This window comes from Moschus berezovskii, chromosome 10 (assembly GCF_049115385.1).
Source record: "Moschus berezovskii isolate FMDL1 chromosome 10, NW_MosBer_1.0, whole genome shotgun sequence".
Classification (NCBI taxonomy): Eukaryota; Metazoa; Chordata; class Mammalia; order Artiodactyla; family Moschidae; genus Moschus; species Moschus berezovskii.
Window position 1 is genome coordinate 93,373,155 of NC_142469.1, and position 22,839 is coordinate 93,395,993.

Below are 22,839 nucleotides of genomic sequence, written 5' to 3' on the forward strand. Positions count from 1 at the left end.
CGCATGCTGTGATTCATGGGGTCGCGGAGAGTTGGACACGACTGAGCAACTGAACAGAACTGAACTGAAGCTACCAGGAAAGACCATTTAAAATAGCATCAAAAAATAAGTAAAAGAATTATAGGACTTGTACACTGAAAATTGAAAAACATCAATGAAACAAATTAAAGGAAAATCCAGTAAGTGGGAAGACTTCTATGTTCATGGATTGGAAGACTTAATATTATTAAAATGGCAGTAGTCTCTATATTGATCTATTGATTCAACACAGTCCCTGTCAAAATCTCGATTGCCTTTTTTGCAGAAATTGACAAGCTGATCCTAAAGTTCATAAGGAAATGCAAGGGATCCAGAATAGCCAAAACAATCTTGGTAAAGAACACAGTTGCAGGGATTCACCCTTCCTGATTTTAAAACTTAGAACAAAGAAATAGTAACCTAGATTCTGAGGTACTGGCATAGGATAAACATACAGATCAGTTGAATAGGACTGGCAGTCAGAAATAAAAGTGTAGTTTTATGGTTAGTGGGTTTTCAGTAAGGGTGCCAAACAATTAAATAGAGGGGAAAAAAGTCTTTTCAAAAAAATGCTGCTGAGGCAGATGGATATTCACAAGCAAAGGAATGAAGTTAGATCACTAGCTCACACCATACACAGAATTAAATGAATCAAAGACCTAAATATTAGCACTAAAACTATGAAACTTCTAAGAGAAAACACAGGTGTATATCTTTGTGACTTTGGATTAGACAATGGTTTCTTAGATATGGTACCGAAAGTGCAAGCAACCAAAGAAAAACTAGATAAATTGGATTCCATTAAGATTGCAATATTATGCTTTGACATTTCAAGAAAGTGAAAAGATAATCCATAGAATGGGAGAATATATTTGCAGATCATATATTTGCAAATCCAGAAAAAATATAGAACTTTTAAAACTCAGTGGATAGTGAACAGGATCCTACTGTGCTGCACAGGGAACTCTGCTCAGTGTTATGTGGCAGCCTGGATGAGAAAGGGAGTTTGGGGGAGAATGGATACCTGTATATGTTTGGCTGAGTCCCTTTGATGTCCACCTGAAACTACCACAACATTGTTAACAGGTTATACTCCAATATAAAATAAAACATTAAAAAGAAATCTGAAAAAAACAACAGTGAAAAGACAAATAACCAGTTTTAAAATGGGCAGTGTTTGAATAGAAATTTGTCCAAAGAAAATATACAAATGGCCAATAAATACATGAAATATGCTCAACATCATTAGTCAACAGGGAAATGCAAATCAAAACCACAGTGAGATACCACTTCACACCCATTAGGATGGCTATAATAATAAGAAAAATAAAAACAGGCAATAACAAGTGTTGCAAGGATGTGGAGAAATTGAAACTCTCATGCTTTGCTGGTGGGAATATAAAATGGTGCAGCTGTATTAAAAACAGTTTGGCAGTTCTTCAAAAAATTAAGCATAGAGTTACCATATGATCCAGCGTTTCTACTCTGAGGATTTACCCAAAATGAATCAAAAACAGATGTATACATAAAGACACATAGACAGATGTTCACAGCATCATTACTCATAGTAGGCAAAAAGTGGAAACAATCCAGTGTCCATCAAGTGATAAATATATAAACAAAATATGGCATATCCATACAAGGTAATACTATTTGGCCATATAAAGAGATGAAATACCAATTCATACTAGAACACTGATGAACCTTGAAAACATTATGCTCAGTGAAAGAAGCCAGACACAAAAGGCCACGTGTCCTGTGATTCCGTTTATGTGAGATTTTTGGAAAGCTATAGGCAAAACCACAGAGACAGGGAGTAGATAGTTTCAGTGAATCCAGATAATGAGGTAAATGGAACTGATTGCTAATGGGCATGGAGTTTCTTTGGGGAGTTTCTTTTCCAGTGCTCTGGAATTAAGCAGTGGTGATGGTTGGAGAAGACTCTTGAGAGTCCCTTGTACCGCAAGGAGATCCAACCAGTCCATTCTAAAGGAGATCAGTCCTGGGTGTTCATTGGAAGGACTGATGCTGAAGCTGAAACTGCAATACTTTGGCCACCTCATGCGACGAGTTGACTCACTGGAAAAGACTCTGATGCTGGGAGGGATTGGGGGCAGGAGAAGGGGATGACAGAGGATAAGATGGCTGGATGGCATCACCAACTCTGTGGACATGAGTTTGAGTGAACTCTGGGAGTTGGTGATGGACAGGGAGGCCTGGCGTGCTGTGATTCATGGGGTCGCGGAGAGTCGGACACGACTGAGCGACTGAACTGAACTGATGGTTCACAACTCTATGAATATACTGAAACTCACTGAATTGTACACGTTAAAGGGTGAATTTTATTGCTTTTAAATTACATCTCAGTTTTTGAAATGACTATTATTTCTCCCAAGCACGCTACAGATTTTTCTAATAAAATATAACTTGCAAAAGAATATTTTCATTAAAGCACATATTTATATATTTTGTTCTGAAGAAAAAGACAACGGTGACTTCACAATCACTATTCTAGACGGCATGAAATTCTTACCAGTTTTAAGTATCAGCGCAGATGGAGGAGTCCAGCGTTTCTCTCCTGTTATGCTGTGGAGAAGAATCCTGGTTCATCGTTTCCATTTGCGTTAGCTTTGCGTGGGCCCGACTCAGTTGTTGCCCTTCAGGTGCTGAGCCATGTCTGCATCTTGGCCAGTTTGATCAGCTGTTTCTTATTCTGAAGTTGAGGGAGGGGCCCTGAGTATTTCAATCCCAGTCGCTCATGTGCTGCCTGTTCGTCCCCAGGTGCTCCCCTTCCCGAGCCAGGTGGTGTACAACAGAGTGGGCAAGTGCGGGAGTCGGACCGTCGTCCTGCTTCTGAGAATCTTGTCAGAGAAGCACGGATTCAATCTGGTCACATCAGACATTCACAACAAAACCAGGCTTACGAAGAACGAACAAGTAAGTTGTCTTTGCTTCATTCACACAATGAGTGGGTGCCTTCCGGAGCACCCTTTCACCCCTGACAAATGAATACCAGAGTTACAATATCATACTGTATTTTTGCCAGTGTGTGGAAGGAAATTTAAGTTGAGGGTTCTGACAGAAGTCTGTAAACCAGGAAGTTTCCCTGAAGGGATACTTGTATTAAGACCAATGAAGGACAGAGTACATGGTCATTGTCTGTTTGGCTAAAATTAGCAACGCTTAAATCTCACAGAGTTACACCACTGAGCTATAGGTAACGCTGACATCTTGGGAACAAAAACAAGAAAACTTGCTTTTAATATTTCTTCCTTTGCCTTTTCTCACAAATGTCCTAAGTTTTTATGGTTATGATAAAGAGAAAACCCTCGTTGGGCCAGGAATCTGGTTGGTTGATGGGGGCACGAGCTTCCTATTATGGTAAGTTCAGGGGGTCTTGAGGCACCAAAACAGTTCTTGGCCTATTCAGTGGTAGCAAAAGAATTACTCCACCTCCTGGGAACAAATCTGCCCTAAGACGCTGACCCATATGAGGGACATGCAGGTGGTAGAGCATGAGTGCTGGGTTCTGCCAGGAAGCTGGGAAGACAGATTCTACTTTGTAAGCTGACACCAAAATAAGGTTGATAGTCTCCATTGAGATGCTTTGTTAGTGTAGACAAGTTAGGCCTAGTGCTCTCATAATCATTTTACAGGGTTAAGTTTGTTAGCTTGGTCTCAAAAAGTTGCTTTGGTCCTCGTAGGTATTTAGAATGGGTGAATAGCCACCAGTATAAGTCAGGGCAGGCTTTCCTGGTGGCTCAGTGGTAAAAAAAAGTCTGCCTACAATGGCGGAGACCTGGGTTCAATCCCTGGATTGGGAAGATCCCCTGGAGGAGGGCATGGCAACCCATTCCAATATTCTTGCCTGGAGAATCCCCCTGGACAGAGGTGCCCAGTGGGCTGCAGTCCATTGGGTCCCACAGAGTTGGACACGACTGAAGCAATTAAACAGCAGCAGCATAAATCAGGGCTTTTCAGAGAACAGTACCAGTAGGATGGACATATATCTATTAAAAGATAAATAGATATCGATGGATAGATGAACAGACAAGAATGGAGATGTACTATGAGGAATTGGCATATGCAATGATGGAGGCTGAGAAGTCCCACGCTCTGCCATCTGCAAGTTGAAGGCCCAGCAAAGCCATTGGTGAAACTGAGCTCGAGCCTGAGTGTGAGAGCCTGAGAAGCAGGCGAGCCCATGATGTAAGTCCCATGATGTAAGGGCAGGAGAATATCATATGAGATGTCTCAGCTTAGTCAATGAAGCAGGAAAAAAATCACTTCCTCCTTCTTCCACGTTTTGCTCTACTCAGGCCTTCAAGGGATTGGATGAGGCCCACCCACACTGGGGAGGGAAATCTACTGAGTCCACTGATTCAAATGCTCATCTCATCCAGAAGCACTCTTACATACAGGCCGGGAAATATTGCTTAATCTGGGCATCCCTTGGCCAGTCAAATTGACACATGAAATTTAACCACCGCACCACTCAGTGACTAGGTAAATTTAGGGAATAAACAAGGTGCATGGTTTACTAGAGTGAGACCCTAACAGTATGTCTACTTCTTTCCTACACGATCTTCATCTTTCAGGCATTTAAAACCTCACACACGCAGGGAATATGCAATAGCCTTCCTATCTCTCTTGTCGCAGGGAATGGTAGGACTGTTTTGAGAGTATAACGCTGCCAGCAGTACTTGCTATAATGTCCGTATGTTTACTGTCTTCCACAGTATAGAGATCAAAATGCCCATTTCTTTGAAAACTTCCATCAAAGGGTCGCTGAGTAACAAGTCTAAATAGTCATAAGCAATAAGCAAAAAAAAGTTTTGAGATTAGATAGCTCAGTTGGTAAAGAATCTGCCTGCAATGCAGGAGACTCCAGTTTGATTTCTGGGTCAGGAAGATCCGCTGGAGAAGGGATAGGCTACCTACCCACTCTAGTATTCTTGGGCTTCCCTTGTGACTCAGCTGGTAAAGAATCCACCTGCAATGTGGGTGACCTGGGTTTGATCCCTGGGTTGGGAAGATCCCTTGGAGAAGGGAACTCCAGTATCCTAGCCTGGAGAATCCCATGTGCTATACAGTCCGTGGGGTCACAAAGAGTCAGACACGACGGAGTAACTTTCACTTTCACTTTTTCACTTAAAGTTCTGTGGTAGGTGCTCAATAGAAAAATTATATTTGGTGACATTTTAAGATATCACATTTTATCAGTAATTTTCATGGGGTAGGTTCTCTGATTTCCTTATCTGATTGAAGAACAAATATAATTAGGGCTGGTTTTGCCCTTTTTACTCCCTAAAAGAAAGCAACTATATTTAATAGCCTATGCTATTGCAATGTTATTATAAAAAATTTTGGTTTTGTTTTGAGTCTTTCAGTCAGCTATCAGATTAGACTCAAGTGTTCCTATGTATGGAAATCATGCTCAGTTCTTAAAGCCTAACAAAGTATAGTATCTGGACTTCAGCTCCCACTGCAGAAAAGTGTAAAAACCCAGAGGGAGCAATGTAATGAAAATATTAGACCCTAAGATGTTCAGGAAGGCCCTAGAAAAGCAAGCACAAAATATGATATTTGAATATACTCTGGAATTTTAAACAAATCAACCTACTTCATTTCCTAGGATGAGCTGTAAAGGAAAGGACTTAGATTAAAAATGAAGAATAATTTACTCATGGTACACAAATTGTTAAGTCTTTTAGAAAGGGTTAAAGCCAGTCATCCTTTCCTCTAAAACAGAGGTTAGTTCTCATCTGTTTGGAATGATTGGCTTGTCTGGAAGCCAGGGAATAGACTAGACAATCTTTTAAGGTTCTTTCCAGCCCTGTGATTCTGTGATATATTTATACAACTTCTGCCATGATCTGTGTATAATTAGTTGAAACATTTGTGATTCCTGTGGTCAGTGTGACCTAGAATATACTTCATTACTTAGTTATTGCAGATTCCTATTAAATTAGAAGGCAAGATTTAAAAAACTTAAAGGAAAGGTATAGATACGGTAGAAAAAGCAAACAAACAATTTTGATGTAAAAACAAGCATAAGGATAGTGACAGTTGCCTCTCTGTAGCTAGCTGACTGGGCTGTGACATACAAGGGGAGCCAGGAAACACCAGGACAAGAAACCAAGTTTGAAGTCTTTCAAGGAATACTTGAAACCAAGTCTCAAGAATGTTTAAAGAAACTCTTTCTTTGTTACATGCATCCTTTTTCTAAAAGTTCAAAGTGCATGAAACAAGTAGAGAAAAATTTTTATTTTAACCTAATATATTCAAGAAATAATCTGTGGTGTGACTAGCTCCTTTTTCTTGGTAATTTATTAAAGGAAAGGGGAGTATGTGATTTAGGAGATGAGTTAAAATTTTATAGTCAGTGGTTCTTAACATGAAAGAGTAGAACTCTGAAAATGTAGTTCCCATGGCAACATTGTTCTCTGGAGTTAATGACAAGTCTGCTTTGGTGCAGTACGAGTTAAATGGACTCTTGTGGGCTAGCCCAGGACTCTCCACCATGTCGAACATTTCTTTTATGAGAAAATGTGTTCCAAGTTCCAAACTACTGACTTACAAATGAACTTTGGAAAAGTAACCGCTTATGAGACTGGAGACTGGAATTGTCTGTGTCATTGCATCCATACACAATGGCATCTTTCTGGGCTAGAGTCAAATTCACACGTACATTTCTCCCTGGAGGGTAGTTGTCATCTCACACATACACACACGTACACACACAAACCCATTGAGTACTAGACTTTAAAAAATCTATTTCATGGAATAAGACACTGAAGGGATTATTAAAAAGGAAAGAGAGCATGAAGACAGCAAATGTTACAACATCAATAAAAATCCCATTACATCTGCCCTTATAAGAAATAGAAATGCCTTTGAAGTTAATATTTTAGAAAACTCTGCCTCCACAGAAGAACATGGACAGCTGGTGCTGGCCAAATGTTGGACCTTTTACAGGGCATATAATGGGAACTCAGGATGACATCATTTGATTTATGCTCTAAAACCAGATTTAAATCACTTGGGCTAGTTTAGATACTTTCTTGGAAAACAGAGATCATGTACAACATAAAAGATAAAGAACCATTTTCCAGAAGGCAGGAGGTGTGATTTCCAAAAGACTCATACCCATCTTTGTTAATGGTCTGACCCTATCTTTCAGAATGCTGCTCTGAGGGTAAAAAGCCAATATGTCAGAGGCATATCACAGACATAAGAATTCAAAATGATTTCATTCCTGTTGGAGAAGGGCAAAAACTGTTGACATATGAACCTAAAAGATGGAGAAAGCAAATACATTTCCTATTTTTATTTATACTGAAGTTGTGTGTGTTCAGTCACTCTAGTCATGTCTGACTCTTTGCCACCCCATGGACTGTAGCCCCCCAGTCTCCTCTGTTCATGGGATTCTCCAGGTAAGAAGGAAAATGAAAAACGAACCTGCATCTTCTGCGTCTCCTGCTTTGCAGGTGGATTCTTTACCGCTGAGCCACCAGGGAGTCCCCTGGTGATTATGTAGTTGCTGTGGCCCTTCTCCTGGAGATTCTGGGAGAAAAGTTTTTATCTTTTATTTTTTTCATCAAGCAACACAGGAGTTTCAGAGTTAAGGTTGTTGTTGTTGTTTAGTTGCTAAGTCATGTCTGACTGTTTTGTGACCCCATGGGTTGTAGCTGCCAGGCTCTTGTCTGTGGGAGTTTTCAGGCAAGAATACTGGAGTGGGTTGCCATTTCCTCCTCCAGGGGGTCTTCCTGATCCAGGGATTGAACTTGTGTCTCCTGCATTGGCAGGTGGATTCTTTACTAGTGAGCCACCAGGGTTAAGGATCCTTGTCAAAACCGTCATATCAGCATTTCCCTTAGTGTGTTCCTGAGAAATTTAGTCTCCTAAGACATTGGGGAAAAAAATGAAAATATCATGACTTAAAAAGTTTGGGAAATGCTGTCTCCTTGTCCCCCTCTAGGAAAGTCACAATAGTCACATTTTAAAGACTCTGAGAATTATTTTAATTAAAAACAAAACAAAAAAGTCTGTTTAATCAGCTTTCACCTAGAGTGTCCCAGTCTGAGTTGGCCAGGAGACTCTTTATGAGTGTTTGTGGCTCTCAATTGCATCCCACAGAACTCTGAGTCACAGTTCAGAGCTGGTGGACCAGCCTACACACTTCCATCAGTCATACCAGTAAAGGCTACTCTTTCACTATAACCTTCACATCTGCAGTGACTATTCACTAGCCATTCAAATGACTAAAAGCTTGAAAAGCATTCAAAGAACAGTGGACACAGCCCCTAGGTCAGTGTGTTCTAGAGTGCCGTACCCTCTTTGTCAGAAACAGAATTTCTTTTTGGTGTTTAAATTTCTCTTCCCCACTGCTCTCACCCACTGCACCGTCCGTGTCTGAATGTGACTACAAAGGATTGCAGCTCTAGAAGAGAAAACCCACCAAAAGAAACCACAGTAGACTTGGAAACCATCTTGGGGCCACTGGGATTCCTCCCAGGGTTCCCTAAGGCAGAGTCAACTGGCCTGTGTTAAAAGGCAAAGGCTGACTCATTCATTTTTGAGGCCGGTCCCACCGCTGTTTATTTGTTGTGATGAATCTTCATTGAGATTACTGTTACTGCTGTATATTGAGCATCAGACAGCATACTAGATGTTTGCGCATCTCATTTTAATCCTTTAAGCAACATTATTAGGAAAGTATTATCATCCCCTTAAAAAGGAAAAAAACCAAATGCTCAAGAAGATGTGGGAGAAAAATAATTGAAAATGAACTCGGATCCAATCCCAAAGAACCTTGAATGTTAGGCCAAGGAGATAAAACATTATTCATGGGCAGTGGGAGGTCAGTAAAAAATGGTCCTTAACCATCATGGGCATCAGAATATTCTCAGGAGCTTTTCACGCATGTTTCTAGGTCCTACTATGAAATACTGAGTTATACTCTTAATGGTGGTGCCCAGGTATTTGTATCTTGTGGGGGAGCAGGAAACTCCCCAGGAGATGCTCAGGCACAATTCTAGTGAAGAATCATTGCAGGAAAGGCTATAATTATTAGAAAATTTTCCTTTAATTAAAGGGAATCCTTCACCAAACAATAAAAATTCCTCTTTGACCTGAGAATCCCTTAAACTTCTGAAGACATTGTGTCAGAAGCCTGCACATTTATCCCAGAAGCCTAACTGTTGCTTGAGATGTTTTGGAAAAGTCTCCTTAGAATGACCCTCAGAGTTCCCTGACCTGAGAGGAGGAGGGATGTGTCCACAGGCACCAGAGCTGCTCCAACCGGCCTTTGGAGTCAAACCAAAATTAACTGAGCCCATCTCCACGCCACAGGGCTAAGTTCACCCAATTCTGCAAACAAGGTCTTATCTTGGAGTTCTATAGACAAAAATCTGAGTCTGCTAGTGAAAACTCAGTGCAGAGAAAAGAAGGGAAAAGGAAGAAGCCACAAACTCTGAAAAATTGAAGTGTTTTCTCCTCTGGTTCTAGTTGTAGACACGAAACTGATTTTCTCTGTTCTGATGCAGCCTCTTTGCCTTGGTCGCATCATTGCTCCCCCTGGTGGTCGTATTCTTCATTGCAGGCATGTGTTGTACTGATTCCTTAGCGGCGAGCTGAAGGATCATCCTACCTCCTTCAAGGGGGGCTTTCTTCATGCAGGAGGAAGAGGGAAAGGTAACCAAAGCCCACAGCCATCCTCTGAAGTTAAAGGGCCAAGAAGTTCTCTCTGAGCTACTCCTTATTTGGCTTTGATGTGTAAAAGTGTGTCTTTTCTTTCATTTAAGATGTTGTGCAAAATTATGGGCCATCTAGTTGTTTACGAGTGACACAAGAACTCAGATCGGAGTAGGGTCAATGCTCTGTCGGTTACTGCTGACAAGCATCTCCCAAGGAAGTCTTTTGCTAACTAGCTGTGTTTACAGAACTGCAGGTAAAGGTTTTCTGCTCTGTCATCTCAGCCAGTTAGGTTGAAAGCAAAAGATTAAAAGCTGCTGCCTGGCACATCCTCTGCATTATAAATTCTGTTTGATTCTTGCCTCTTTTTTTTTTTTTAAACTTCAGTTCTATCTCATTCTCAGATGTGCTGTGATTCAACTTCTTATTTTGGATCCATTCCATTACAGAGTTATTTTTCATTCTTTTTAGTTGTACTCTTTTAAATTCATTCCTGGCTTGTTATACCATTTTCCCACTGAGAACTTTAAAAAATATTCTGTCTGATATTTTGATGCTTTTACTTTTATTACTTTTAATGCTTTTCCATCTGTTAGAACTTTCGATTTTCAACCAATCACATAGAAGATAGAAAATTCATATCTTCATAAACCCTCTTTAGTTTCCAGAGTTATTTTGCTAACTGACCCCTTCCTCCCATTTTAACAGGTTATATACAGATCAAAAAGCAGTGGGAATGTTGAGGAGATTGCAGTTTAGTGATAAGCAGCAGGATTTTGGGTGTCAGGTAGACTTGGGTTTAAATCCTGGCTCCACCTTTTTGAGGTGGTGAGATCATAAGCAATCTATGCAGCTTTTCTGTACCTCAGTTTCTTAACCCATAAACCCTGGATGATATTTAACTCATGGAGTCATTGGAAGATGAAATATCAGTATGTACATAAAGAGCATCTTGATTCAGTGATAGCTTGGAAAACACTCAGAAAAATGATTGTTTTGTGTTGTTGCGTCCTAGATGATGAAATAGTAAAACTGTTAGCTCCACGTGACACCACGGTAATGAATGCACAAATCTGTCCCAGAAAGCCTAAATTCACAACCTCGGTGATAATTCTGTCTTCAGTGAACTGTATATTTCTTAGCTCCAAAAATGTTTTTGTAGAGGGGGTCTGTGTGTGCATGCTAAGACACTTCTGTCATGTCCAACTCTTTGGAACCCTGTGGACTATAGCCCTCCAGGCGCCTCTGTCCATGGGATTCTCCAAGCAAGATTACTGGAGTGAGGTGCCGTGCCCTCCTCCGAGGGATCTTCCCCACCCAGAGATCGAACCCACGTCTCTTGCGTCTCCTGCGTTGGCAGGTGGGTTCTTTACCACTAACGCCACTCGGGAAGCCCCCCCCAAAAAGGGGTACTTTGTTGCATAAACAGTTACGGGTATGTATTCTATGTAGGCACCTGGGCTTGGCTTTCTGGGGGATAAATAAAACCTGGCCACCACCCTCAAGGAGCTTTCGATCTGGTTCAAAGCCAGGACACAAACCCAGCTATAATGTAACGTAAACAGAGCATCGGAGAAGACAATGGCAAGCCACTCCAGTACTATTGCCTAGAAAATCCCATGGATGGAGGAGCCTGGTTGGCTGTAGTCCGTGGGGTCACTAAGGGTCGGACACGACTGAGCGACTTCACTTTCACTTTTCACTTTCACACATTGGAGAAGGAAATGGCAACCCACTCCAGTGTTCTTGCCTGGAGAATCCCAGGGACAGGGGAGCCTGGTGGGCTTCCGTCTATGGGGTCACACAGAGTCGAACACGACTGAAGTGACTTAGCAGCAGCAGCAGCAAACAGAGCATGTCCTGGGAAATTCTCGGGGTGCTGCAGGAAGTTAAAGAAGACAGTGTCATCTCTAGCCAATGATGTTCAAAACCAAACCCACTTCCCCTCCCTTCCGGAGGCAGATTGCTTCCTCCTGCAATGTTTCCCATCTCCACGAATGGGTACCACCACATGTTCAGACCCCAGCCAGGACTAAGAAGGAAGCTCCATTGGCCATGCCCTCTCCTTCCCTTACGCTGCCAGCTGCTACAAGTCTCAGCACATTCTCCCTCCTTAATGTACCCAAATCTCTCCATCTGTTTTCACTTCCGTGAACTTCGTTCCTTGTTTCTGAAACTGTTGAGCCTTGGACATGCTTGTTAAAACACAGATTGATGGGCCCCACCTCCAGAGTTTCTTCTAATTCCAAAGGTTTGGAGTGAGGGCTGAGAATTTGTGTTCTTATTAAACACATGTCCTGGGCTTCCCTGGAGTCTCAGTGGTAAGAGTCTCCTTGTCAGTGCAGAAGACACGAGTTCGATCCCTGGGTCAGGAAGATTCTCTGGGGAAGGAATGGCAACCTACTCCAGTATTCTTGCCTGGGAAAGCACATGGACAGAGGAGCCAGGCGGGCCACAGTCCATAGGGTCAGAAAGGACTAAACAACATAAGCAGGTGTCCAGGTGATACTGATGTAGCTGGTGTGGGAACCACACTGAGAAGTGATGAGTCCATGACCTCATCATTTCCTGTTGAGGTTATTTTTGTCTTCCTCACTAAACTTTCTGCTTCTCATCCTTCAGTTCAGTTCAGTTCAGTCGCTCAGTCGTGTCCGACTCTTTGCAACCCCATGAAGCACAGCACGCCAGGCCTTCCTGTCCATCACCAACTCCCGGAGTTCACTCAAACTCATGTCCATCGAGTCGGTGATGCCATCCAGCCATCTCATTCTCTGTCGTCCCCTTCTCCTCCCGCCCCCAACCTTTCCCAGCATCTTACTCTCTTCCTAACATTCTTCACCTGACCTTGGATCTGAGAGAAGAAAAAAAAATCCCACAGGATAAATGTCGAAATCCTTCATGAGACCAGCAAGACCCTCAGTCACCCAGTTCCTACCTTCCTATCTAGTCTTGTCTACTGCCTTGCTGATTCCGTGCCTGCCCGCCTGGCAGTTTTAATAGTCAAGTCATCTTTGTGGTTTGTCCTTTGCATCTGCTGCAAAGGACAGGTTTGTCACTCTGTCTGTCGTGCTGTGAGTCCCTTTCTTCTCTTATTGACTCCTGTGTATTCTTGGAAACCGCTGAGAAACACCTTCTTACAGAAGCATTACCTCTCCATCTTCAGGTCGGGACAGGCATCCCACCTCCCTGCTTTCTACCCCATGATCGTTATCACATGATGATACCTGCCTGCTCATCCACCTCTCCCACAAGTTTCTGAGCTTCCTGAGAGCAAGAACCAAATCTTTTATCTTTAAAGCCACAATCCAGAGTGGCACATGACCTGACACAGTTGAAAATCAATGGTTGTTGAATGAAAGAACTTCAGGAAGGCTGCCTGGAGGAGGCAAGCATTTTAGCTAGTTGTAAAGAATGATTAGAATTTGGACATGCAGAGAGAAGAGGAACAACATTCTAGAAGAAGAATCTTGAACCTGAGTGTGGACATGGTCAGTCTTGGATGTGGTGTATGAAAGGAATATGGAGGAGTCTAGTTTGGCTGGCTGTAGGATGTGGGATCTTGAGAGTCAATTGAGGGAGATAGTAAAGATAAAATTAACTTGACTCAGCAAGGGATTGAATATGGGAGTCCAGGAAAGACCCAAATCAAATGTGAGGCTATGGAGAGAACCATTAACCGGAAAGGAGGGAAGATGGACGAGGATCCAGGGTGTGGTTTTGGCCAGGGTGGATTTGGGGGTAACATTAGGACACATTCCACTGTCCTGTCTTTCTGTGTCTTCCCATTGATTTTATTCAGGTTTTGACCTCCAGGGCTTGGTAAGCACCCAATATAAATGCTGAGTGAATGAATGAATTCAGTGTAATCAAAATAAAGGCTAGCAGTGGTCCTGCATGAGCCAAGGCAAAGGAGAGTTAGCTTCTGTGATCAGTATCTTTGCCGCTCATGCAGATAAGACTCAGGTGAGAGAAAGGCAGGCTGCTGGCAGCAGTGGGAAAACCAAGCGGGAACTCAGGCGATGGCCAGCAGGGCTCAGGAGACGGTTGCTTGTCACTTGAAGTGGGGAAGGTTGGCATTTGTGAGGGCTTCCCGGGGGCACTAGTGGTAAAGAACCCACCGGTCAATGCAGGAGATCTAAGAGACGTGGGTCTGATCCCTGGGTCGGGAGGATCCCCTGGAGGAAGGCATGGCAACCCATCGCAGCATTTTTGCCTGGAGAATCCCGTGGCCAGAGGAGCCTAGCGAGCTACAGTCCATAGCGTCGTCAAGAGTCAGACACGACTGAAGCGACTTAGCATGCACAGCGTTTGTGCAGATGGTCAAATGACACCACCTTCACAAAACGTGAACACGACGCCGTGGACTGAAGGTTGTGGTACTTCGTGTGGATTTTTTTATTTCGTGTGCAGGACAAAATTCATGAGAGCTGAGATGTACAGTCTGACTACCCTATATTAACGCGATAAACGCAAGCATTATTAACTTTTATTCTCTATTTAAAGAGATGTCTAGAAAGAGTTATGCATTGTCATCACTAATCCATTTTTCCTCATGAAATAGACAGCTTTATGACTATTATGACACTGTTAGCAAAATCTAACCACTACTGTTCTTCCCTTAAATTTAACACATTGGCACGTGTTTAGAGAATGTAATATAATGTTGAATATGTGAAGGAAACAGGTTTTCCCCTGACCCATTTTTCCAGTCTTGTGTAATCCTAGGGGGCTTTCTCATATTACTCTTATGTGTACTGAGAAATAGCTGAAGAAAAATAATCTAAAGATTAAGGCATTAAATGGTCAGTATTTTAAACATACACACAGTTACGCTTCTAAGCAGACAACCTCAGCAATCGGTTACCTTCGGCTGTGCTCCCAAATCAGTAATTCTGCTGACAGATCTATCAAAAATCAAAATTCATAATGTGAAGGAAGCTGGAAGTTTTATTAACCAAAAACAAGCGTTGGGGCATGCAGGGGGGTTGTAAAGGATAAACAGAAGATCAAGAGGCAGGATTCAATTTCCTTTTACATGCAGGCTTGGGGACAGGCAGACCATTATTCACCCATGCCTGCCACTGACGAACAGAAGCCCTGGGTTATGAACTGCAAGTCATCTGCTTTTAAAATTCAATTTCATTTCTTCAAACAGTCGTTGTGAGCACGAATACCTAATGAAAGGGTTTAGGCCATGACGTCCTAGTGTAACCATCTGTAAGTCATGGACTCGTTGGAATTAATTCATTTAACAAATATTTATGGAGCATTTCCGTGTGTGTCAGCTCTGAGCTAGACAGGAGGGAACGAGGCAGACCAGGTTTCCGTCACGCTTGAGACAAACGTAGAGTTCCAGACTCTGATTTTATTGTTGTTGCTACTATAGTTAACACATGAATGACCATTTTTGTTTCCAGTTTTCAACTTGAGCTATTTCATAAAATATGAAGTACTGCCTTTCTGATGTCTGTCCAAAGTAGCAATTTTCAATGTGCTTCTTAAAAATTCCAGAGTGTCAGCTTTGATGGGGCAAATAAGAAAATCTAAGGAAAGTGGAATTCAGGAAGTCAGGGAGTCATAAGAATGCTTGGAATTTCTAACAGATTTTACTAAACGTTTTCTGTATCATGACATGTTCCAGAAGACTGTAAATGTTAGTTTATAAAAATTAAAACTACTTTTTACCTTGCTGATAACTGCAAATAAATAATTCAGATGACCACCCACCAAAACCCGAGAACATTTTTTTGGGGAGTGGGGGGCTGTTACGCGTTCCCTCTGAAATACTTGCTTTGTAAATTTTATAATCAAAGGGAAAAATAATGAGATAGTGCCTCGTTTTATTTCTACTTTTCAATTCTGCAGAACTAGTTTCAAATGCTTCTGTATTTCTCAGTAAGATCATTTTAGAAATGTAAACTAATCATTAACCTTTGTCTTGATTTGACTGTAAAGGAGAGGATTAAAGGCATTTTTTTACTTGCATTTCAGGATAGCAACACACTGGCTTCTCCAGTTAAAATTACTTAAACTGTCACTTTGTTTTCATGATGGCAGTTAACTAAATTAAATTCAGGACTACACACTGCAAGAGCTTCTTTATTTAGTAAGGAGCCTTATGTAAAGTTCATAAATGTTGCACAAAACATAGCTGTTTAGCCCTGGTTCAAGAAGTTGTAAGTGAGGAAAAAAAGAGTTGTGGAGAAAACCTTTAGCTTAATATAGCTTGGTAAATTAATTCCTATATATGCTAATTTTGTACTTTTTTTTAATAGATGGAACTGATTAAAAATATAAGTACTGCCGAACAGCCCTATTTATTCACCCGACATGTTCATTTCCTCAACTTCTCAAGGTAAGATATTTTCCAGTTTAATGGTTCTTTCATTTATTTGGGGTACTTAGTCTCCTTCTAACAAACAGTTACTTTAAAATCTACCTTCCTTACCAAGGTAGTGTAATTGCCCTTCAAAAGACATTTTTAATCCATTTATTTTTTTCAGTAGAGGGATCAAAATTTGAAATATTTGGTCAAAAGCTTAATTTCTTTCCAAAAATACTACTCTTAAGTCTTGTGAAAACTTGAAATTATTTTTAATGAGAAGTCACTTGACCTTATAGTTCTCTAAAAAAAAATATTTTGTATTGGAACAAAATAGACAAGAGATGGATATTTTAGCAGATATATTTCATTGCATATTTTTATACAACCTGCACCCACACAGGACTGTGGAAATAACTTAGAGGTGGAATTATGTGTATTTTGTGTGTGCTGTGCATATGTTTAGCTGCTAAGTCGTGTCTGACTCTTTACGACCCTATGGAATGTAGCCTGCCAGACTCCTCTGTCCATGGGAATTTTCAGGCAAGCATACTAGGTTACCATTTCCTCCTCCAAGGGATCTTCCTGACTCTCGGATTGAGCCCATGTCTCCTGTGTCTCCTGCATTGCAGGCAGATTCTCTACCTGCTGAGCCATCACGATACTAGGCCCAGCCTCTTTCTCTACCTTTTTAACACTCCATTTCATTTCTCTAAACCTTGCAAGTTTGATGTTGGTGGGTATTTTAGAAATCTGTGCTTTTTTCTTCTTCACCTCCAAGGACCTTCTGATAGTAATGCAAACCTCAAATTTATGTGTTTAGATCCTCTGTTAAATTGCTAACTGCATGTTCTGGGCATCCTCTTCCCCAGGGGTCCCCTTAGCACAGTTTGTCTTGTCACTGTACTTTTCTGTAGCTCTCAGATTCCTCCTCTAAGGTGGGCTTGTCTGAGCTCACAGTTGAGAGTGACAGAGCACTAGGTCCTAGGGCCAATCTGCTGACTAGCCCTGGACCCTGGGCCTCCCCCATCAGCCCTCTGACCAGCCCTTTCCTCACTGCTTTTCCCATGGGGATAACGGGACCTCACAGGCTCACAGGAGAATCCTATCTGTGCTGACCTCGTGGCCTTGAGGGGCTAGCAACGAGGGAGGCCTGAGTTTGCCCTGGGCAGCACTTTGGCTGCCCTGCCCCAGGAAGCCTAACAGTCTGCAGGGCTGGGAGAAGAGTTTAGCCTTCAAAGAACTTTCCTGCTGTGCAGCGAGCCTTGTGCAAATAAGTGTAGAGACTGAGATTCAGCAAAACAAGTTACTAAGCAGCAAAGAGGAGCTGCTGCCTTATCTCTGCAAGCAAGTCTCCCCTGAAGTTCCCCAGCCTCTCTGATAGCCAGAGTTCTCTGGACTTGAACAGGTGAGGGGGAGGACACCTGCGGATTATCCTGGATTATCCTCAGTGGCTGGAATGGGGGGTGGGGGCGTGTGTACCTCGTCCACAAGAGCTGTGTCTCCAACCACGTTTCTAAAGTGCCTTGTCCCTGCACTGTCTGGGATATGTGCCTGTCTCCCACTTCCCTGGGGCCAAGAACATATAATTAGACATAATTAGATAAGGAGGACTGGGTAGCTATTTTGGGCCATGTGTTTTACGACTTGTAGACAGCAGAGCACGGCCCCTCTGACCCCTTGATCCTCTCATGCACTTCCTTCCTTCCTTCTTTCTGCGTCACCCCTGACGTCCTCAAACCTCATTCATTGTTCTTTCTTCCTCTTTTTAAAATTTTTATTGGACTATAGTTGATTCACAGTGCTGTATTAATTTCTGCTGGACAGCAAAGTGAATCAGTTACACATATACCCACTCTTTTTAGATTCTTTTCCCATGTAGGCCATGACAGAGTATTGAGTAGAATTTCCTGTGCTCTGAGTCCTTATTAGTTAGGTCCTTATTAGTTATCTATTTTATATATACTAGTGTGCATATGTCAATCCCAGTCACCCAGTTTCTCCCCCCCATAATCCATTAACCATAGGTTTGTCAAACCTTATTCATTTACTCCTCTTGCTTCCAGGGCAAATCTTTACAACCAAAACAAATTGCAATGCAACAAGTTTTAATAGATAACTCAGGATATTATAGCATTCTAATTAATACACCAACACCAGTACCTTAATTGGATCAGCAGAGCTGGGCACAGTATGGTTGACCGTATTTTATCTTGGCCTCCACTATCAAATACAAGCCCAAGAGTTTATTTTTGATTGATTGAGTTCTGAAAGAAAAGAGAAAAATGATAAACGCCTTTTAGAGGACACCACATCCCAGGGTAAGTGTCGGCTTGGCTGTCAGGATCTCTGGATGTCAGACCTTCCCACTGACCTTAGTCTCTCTGGTGGGAAGGGGGAATCTCCATGTTCCCATCTACCGGGTAGGGACAGTTCCCGCCCACCCCTGGTTTGTTGGGATGCACAAAACCTGTGACGGGAAGCCCTTCAAGTTCTTGGAGAGAAGGGTATCATGTGTATTCAAAGTGACATTTAAGAACATTTCTGTAGAAGCCCCAGTCTGAACCTCCAGTTTGGCTCCTGTCCAGATGCAGCCTCGTGCTCAGCTGTGTCCAACCCTTTACGACACCGTAGACTGTAGGCCACCAGACTCCTCTGTCCGTGGGATTCTCTAGGCAAGAATAGAATGGGCTGCCATTTCCTGCTCCAGGGGATCTTCCTGAACCGGGGATCGAACCCACGTCTCTTGTGTCTTCCCGCATTGGCAGGTGGATTCTTTGCCACTGAGCCGCTGGACGCAGCCTTACCGAGTCTCTGCTGTAACACTTTCAGGTCAGGGCCCTGCTCTGGCTGATTTCTCCTCCCTCCATCCCATTGTGTTCAATTAAATACATACATGTTGGGGACCCTGCACTAGAACAGGGGCTTCTTCAGGGAACAAGAAATGTTGTCCTTGGGACTTCCCTGATGGTCCAGTGGCTGAGACTCCACACTCCCAATGCAGGGAGCCCGGCTTCAATCTCTGATCAGGGCACACGATCCCACGTGCTGCAACGAAGAGTTCCTTAGTGGTTTAGTCGCTAGGTTATGTCCGACTCTGCGAGCCCATGGATTGTAGCTAGCCAGGCTCCTCTGTCCATGGAATTCTCCAGGCAAGAATACTGGAGTGGGTTGCCATTTCCTTCCAGGGGATCTTCCTGACCCAGGGATTGAACTTGCGTCTCCTGCATTGGCAGGCAGATTCTTTACTGCGGAGCCACCAGGGAAGCCCCAAGAGTTCGCATGCAGCAACTAAGACCCAGCACAACCAGATAGATAAATAAATATTAAAAATATAGAGAAGAAAAGGAATGTTGTCCTTGCCTTCAGGGAACTGCACGCTCTTCTTCCATTAAGGAAGGAGTGGCGTGAAGTATGGCGCTTTAGGGGAAAGGATCACCCGGTGTTCCCAGGGGAAGTGGGAGGAGCAGGAGCCCCCGCCTGCTCAATCAGGAGAGGCGTTGGCAGCCCAGGACCAGCACAAGCTAAAAGTGGACAAAGAGAAAGCTGGGAAGGAAGCCCGTAAGTGGGAGTCTCGAGCATAGGCGCAGCAGAAACGGAATGGCAGTGATGAGCTGGGAGCAGGAAAAAGCAGAGACCAGTCTGATCAGCTGGAATAAACTCATACTGACCGTGGGCTCAATCTCAGCCTCTCTTCCCACCCCACATGCGCAAGGCCCACGGCCTCAGCTACAAGACCTCCATAAACATCCAGAGAAGGACGAGCTGAACTTGAGTACATTACAGGACTATTCCATTCACTAAACGTGGGGATTTATAAGCATCAGCCTTTCTTTTTCAAGGGAACGGTTTTATTTCAGGAAAATTTCTTGGGTATAAACGGTGAATCGTGGGCATGCAAGGAAAGTCCCTAATTATACAATTAACAGAGAAAAGCATCTGTGTTGGGACTCATTAAGAGGGCTTTCTTATGCTTTTAAAACTGAGTTCTGTATTTTGAATTATAAGACATAGAGACAAGCTGCTCTTAAGACATCTACCTTGATTGCTGCTGACGGGCATTGTTTCAAGAGAAACATTGTTTTAAGAGGTTATTAAGAGAAGAATTGATGCTGCAGCCTAATATTCTTATTTGATGTTTTATTTCTAATCTTCCTTACATTGTTGACATGCAGCAAAACACTTGTGTGGGAGCAGAATGGTTCCAAACACTTTCTTTTGTACACTTATGTTCTGAACTCATGAAGTGTATGGCATTATACCAAAATGAATCTCCCTTTATTTCTTCTTTTCCAGTAAATACGGTATTCTTATCTTGGAATTTAGATACTCCGGGTGATGTAAAATGCTGTCCTGTGAGTTTCTGACAATTCAATAAATTTCATTTATTCATTGTCTAGGCATCTTGTCGTGTTCCATCTTTTCCTCCCTTTTTTAGACCTAAAATAAAGGTAAAGGTGCATGCACTGTCGTGTCCGACTCTTTGCGACCCCTTGGACTGTAGCCCACCAGGCTTCTCTGTCCATGGGATTTCCCAGGCAAGAGTACTGGAGTGGGTTACCATTTCCTTCCCCAGGGGATCTTCCCGGCTCAGGGATTGAACTCGAGTCTCTGGCATCTCCTGCATTGGCAGGCGGATTCTTTACAGCTGAGCTTCCTGGCACCTAGATGGAACGGTTTCACCATATCCATTTTTATCAATTCAACTATGGAAAACAATACTGTCAGACCAAACTGGTACTTTTGTGGTTGCCTCAGGGAAGACTTCCTGCCAGAGGAGATAAACAGTACAATGTCAGCAGAAACCTCAGATTGGTTTGTGTTCCTGAAGATTTTCACCACTCTTGCAGTTTTTGAGCCATCTGAAAGTTCAGGCCAGACAAATGGTTTTCACCTGGTCTGCCTAGAGAACTGAATCAAAATTACTTTGGCCGCTGCAGTCCATGGGGTCACTGAGTCAGGCACGACTGAGTGACTTCGCTTTCACTTTTCACCTTCATGCATTGGAGAAGGAAATGGCAACCCACTCCAGTGTTCTTGCCTGGAGAATCCCAGGGACAGAGGAGCCTGGTGGGCTGCTGTCTGTGATGTTGCACAGAGTCAGACACGACTGAAGTGACTTAGCAGCAGCAGCAGCAGCAAAAGATGCTGTTTTGTTGTGATGTTTTAAGTACATCACTTAATATTTGTGGCCTCTGGTTTCATGAACCTGTTTGCAGTTGTCAAAGTCAACTAAAGAATTAGAATTTTTGAAAAAGTTCAACTTCCCAAGACCATCTCTTCAAGTATGTCTTAGATCATCAAGACTGTGACAGACAATTCATCTTCTCTGCTCCTGCCCCCACATTTCGTTTGTTTTCTAAGATTTTTTATTTTGGTGGGGGAAGTAATTCTTTTTCCAGTCTACAGTTTCCCTTGACAGGGGAAACACTGTGAAGGCTTGTGTCAGAGTGCAATGCTATGAAAATAGTCCAAGTGAATGGTGAGATTATCTGACCTCAAACTACCACTTCTCTTAACCCTGTTTTTTGTCTCTTCTTTTCTCACCCATGACCCCCTCACCCTTCTTTGCATCTGTTTGTCTCTGATGGTGGCTCCAACGCCAGCACTAACTTGAGAAAGCAAAACATTTAAAAATCAATCGATCGCTAGAGAAGCAGGCAGGGTGCATCTAAGGACACCATGTGAGTTTTGGACACGTTCTTCCCTTGAAGGGAGGTCCTGGTTCCAGTGTGAACAAGATCTGCTCCCTTATGGCATCATTTAACAAAACAAATCTGATCTTGCTAATTCCATAATTCAAATGGGTTTCCACATTTTATTTCTAAATGTTGACTCCGCTTTCATTCTCATTAGCAAAGTCATCCCTTTTAATTGTGTCCTGCAAAGCTTTTGTGATGGTGACAGGTGCCTCCAGCTTTGAAGAGGGCATCAGACAGAACCCATGTTAGCGCTTACTGAATACTGTCTTTACCCACTTAAACATAGCCTGAAAGGTCGATTTTCAGAATGAGAGTGTTCTGTGAGTTTCTCCTGTGTCGACACGGCTGGGCTCATCTGAAACGCGTGGTCCCCCTTTTCTCTTTTCCCTCCACAGGGAGTGGGCTCTCTGTGGGCCCCATGAGCCCACACGCCTGGCCGGCCCAGCAAGGACTCATATAATCTGGACTTGCCCTGAGCCCACCTCACTGTCCCCTTGAAGGGCCCTCCTCCTTGTCATCTGCTTGCCTCCTGCCTCACCAGGTCATCTCTCCTTTCCCAGCAGGAAGCTGACCTCAGGTGCCCCACCGCCACCCACTTGTCTCCACCCCCGACGACTTGCCGAAGCTCCCGCCTCTCTTACCTCAGGACACTCAGGGAGTGCTGAGCGGCTCAGCCTCTGCTTGCATTGTATGGTGGCAGGTTCTGTCATGGACACCAAGGACCTCAGTGTCCCCTGAATGAGGTTGTGAGGATGGAGGGAGACCCTTCCACTTGTTCCCACAAAGGGCCATTAACTAACTACCTCCCCCTCCTCCTCCTGCAGGCAGCCCCTCACCCTGCCCCCCAAACAACCACAACCTTTTCCATGATGGCCTTTCTCTCACTTCAAAGCGTCTCCTTACTCACTCACCGACAGGGATCAAATCCTGAGCCACTAGCCTCGGATACTCTTCATTTTTTGATGAAGTTAACAGCCCAGGAATAGCCTCCACTTTTTTTTTGGCTGTGCTGGGTCTTCAGCACATGGGCTTTTGCTAGTTGCAGAGCTTAGGCCTAGCTACCCTGTGGTGTGTGGGATCCTAGTTCCCTGAGCAGGGATT

The 22,839-nt window shown here is 43.1% G+C and overlaps 1 protein-coding gene across 1 annotated transcript in view; it reads left to right on the forward strand.

Annotated features, from left to right (window-relative positions):
• UST (uronyl 2-sulfotransferase) overlaps nucleotides 1-22,839 on the forward strand; it is a 316,076-nt gene that overhangs the window by 193,607 nt on the left and 99,630 nt on the right. The window contains exons 3-4 of the mRNA XM_055433861.2: nucleotides 2,800-2,955; nucleotides 15,990-16,069. Coding sequence (XP_055289836.2) covers nucleotides 2,800-2,955; nucleotides 15,990-16,069 — 236 coding nt within the window. The remainder of the gene's footprint in view (nucleotides 1-2,799; nucleotides 2,956-15,989; nucleotides 16,070-22,839) is intronic.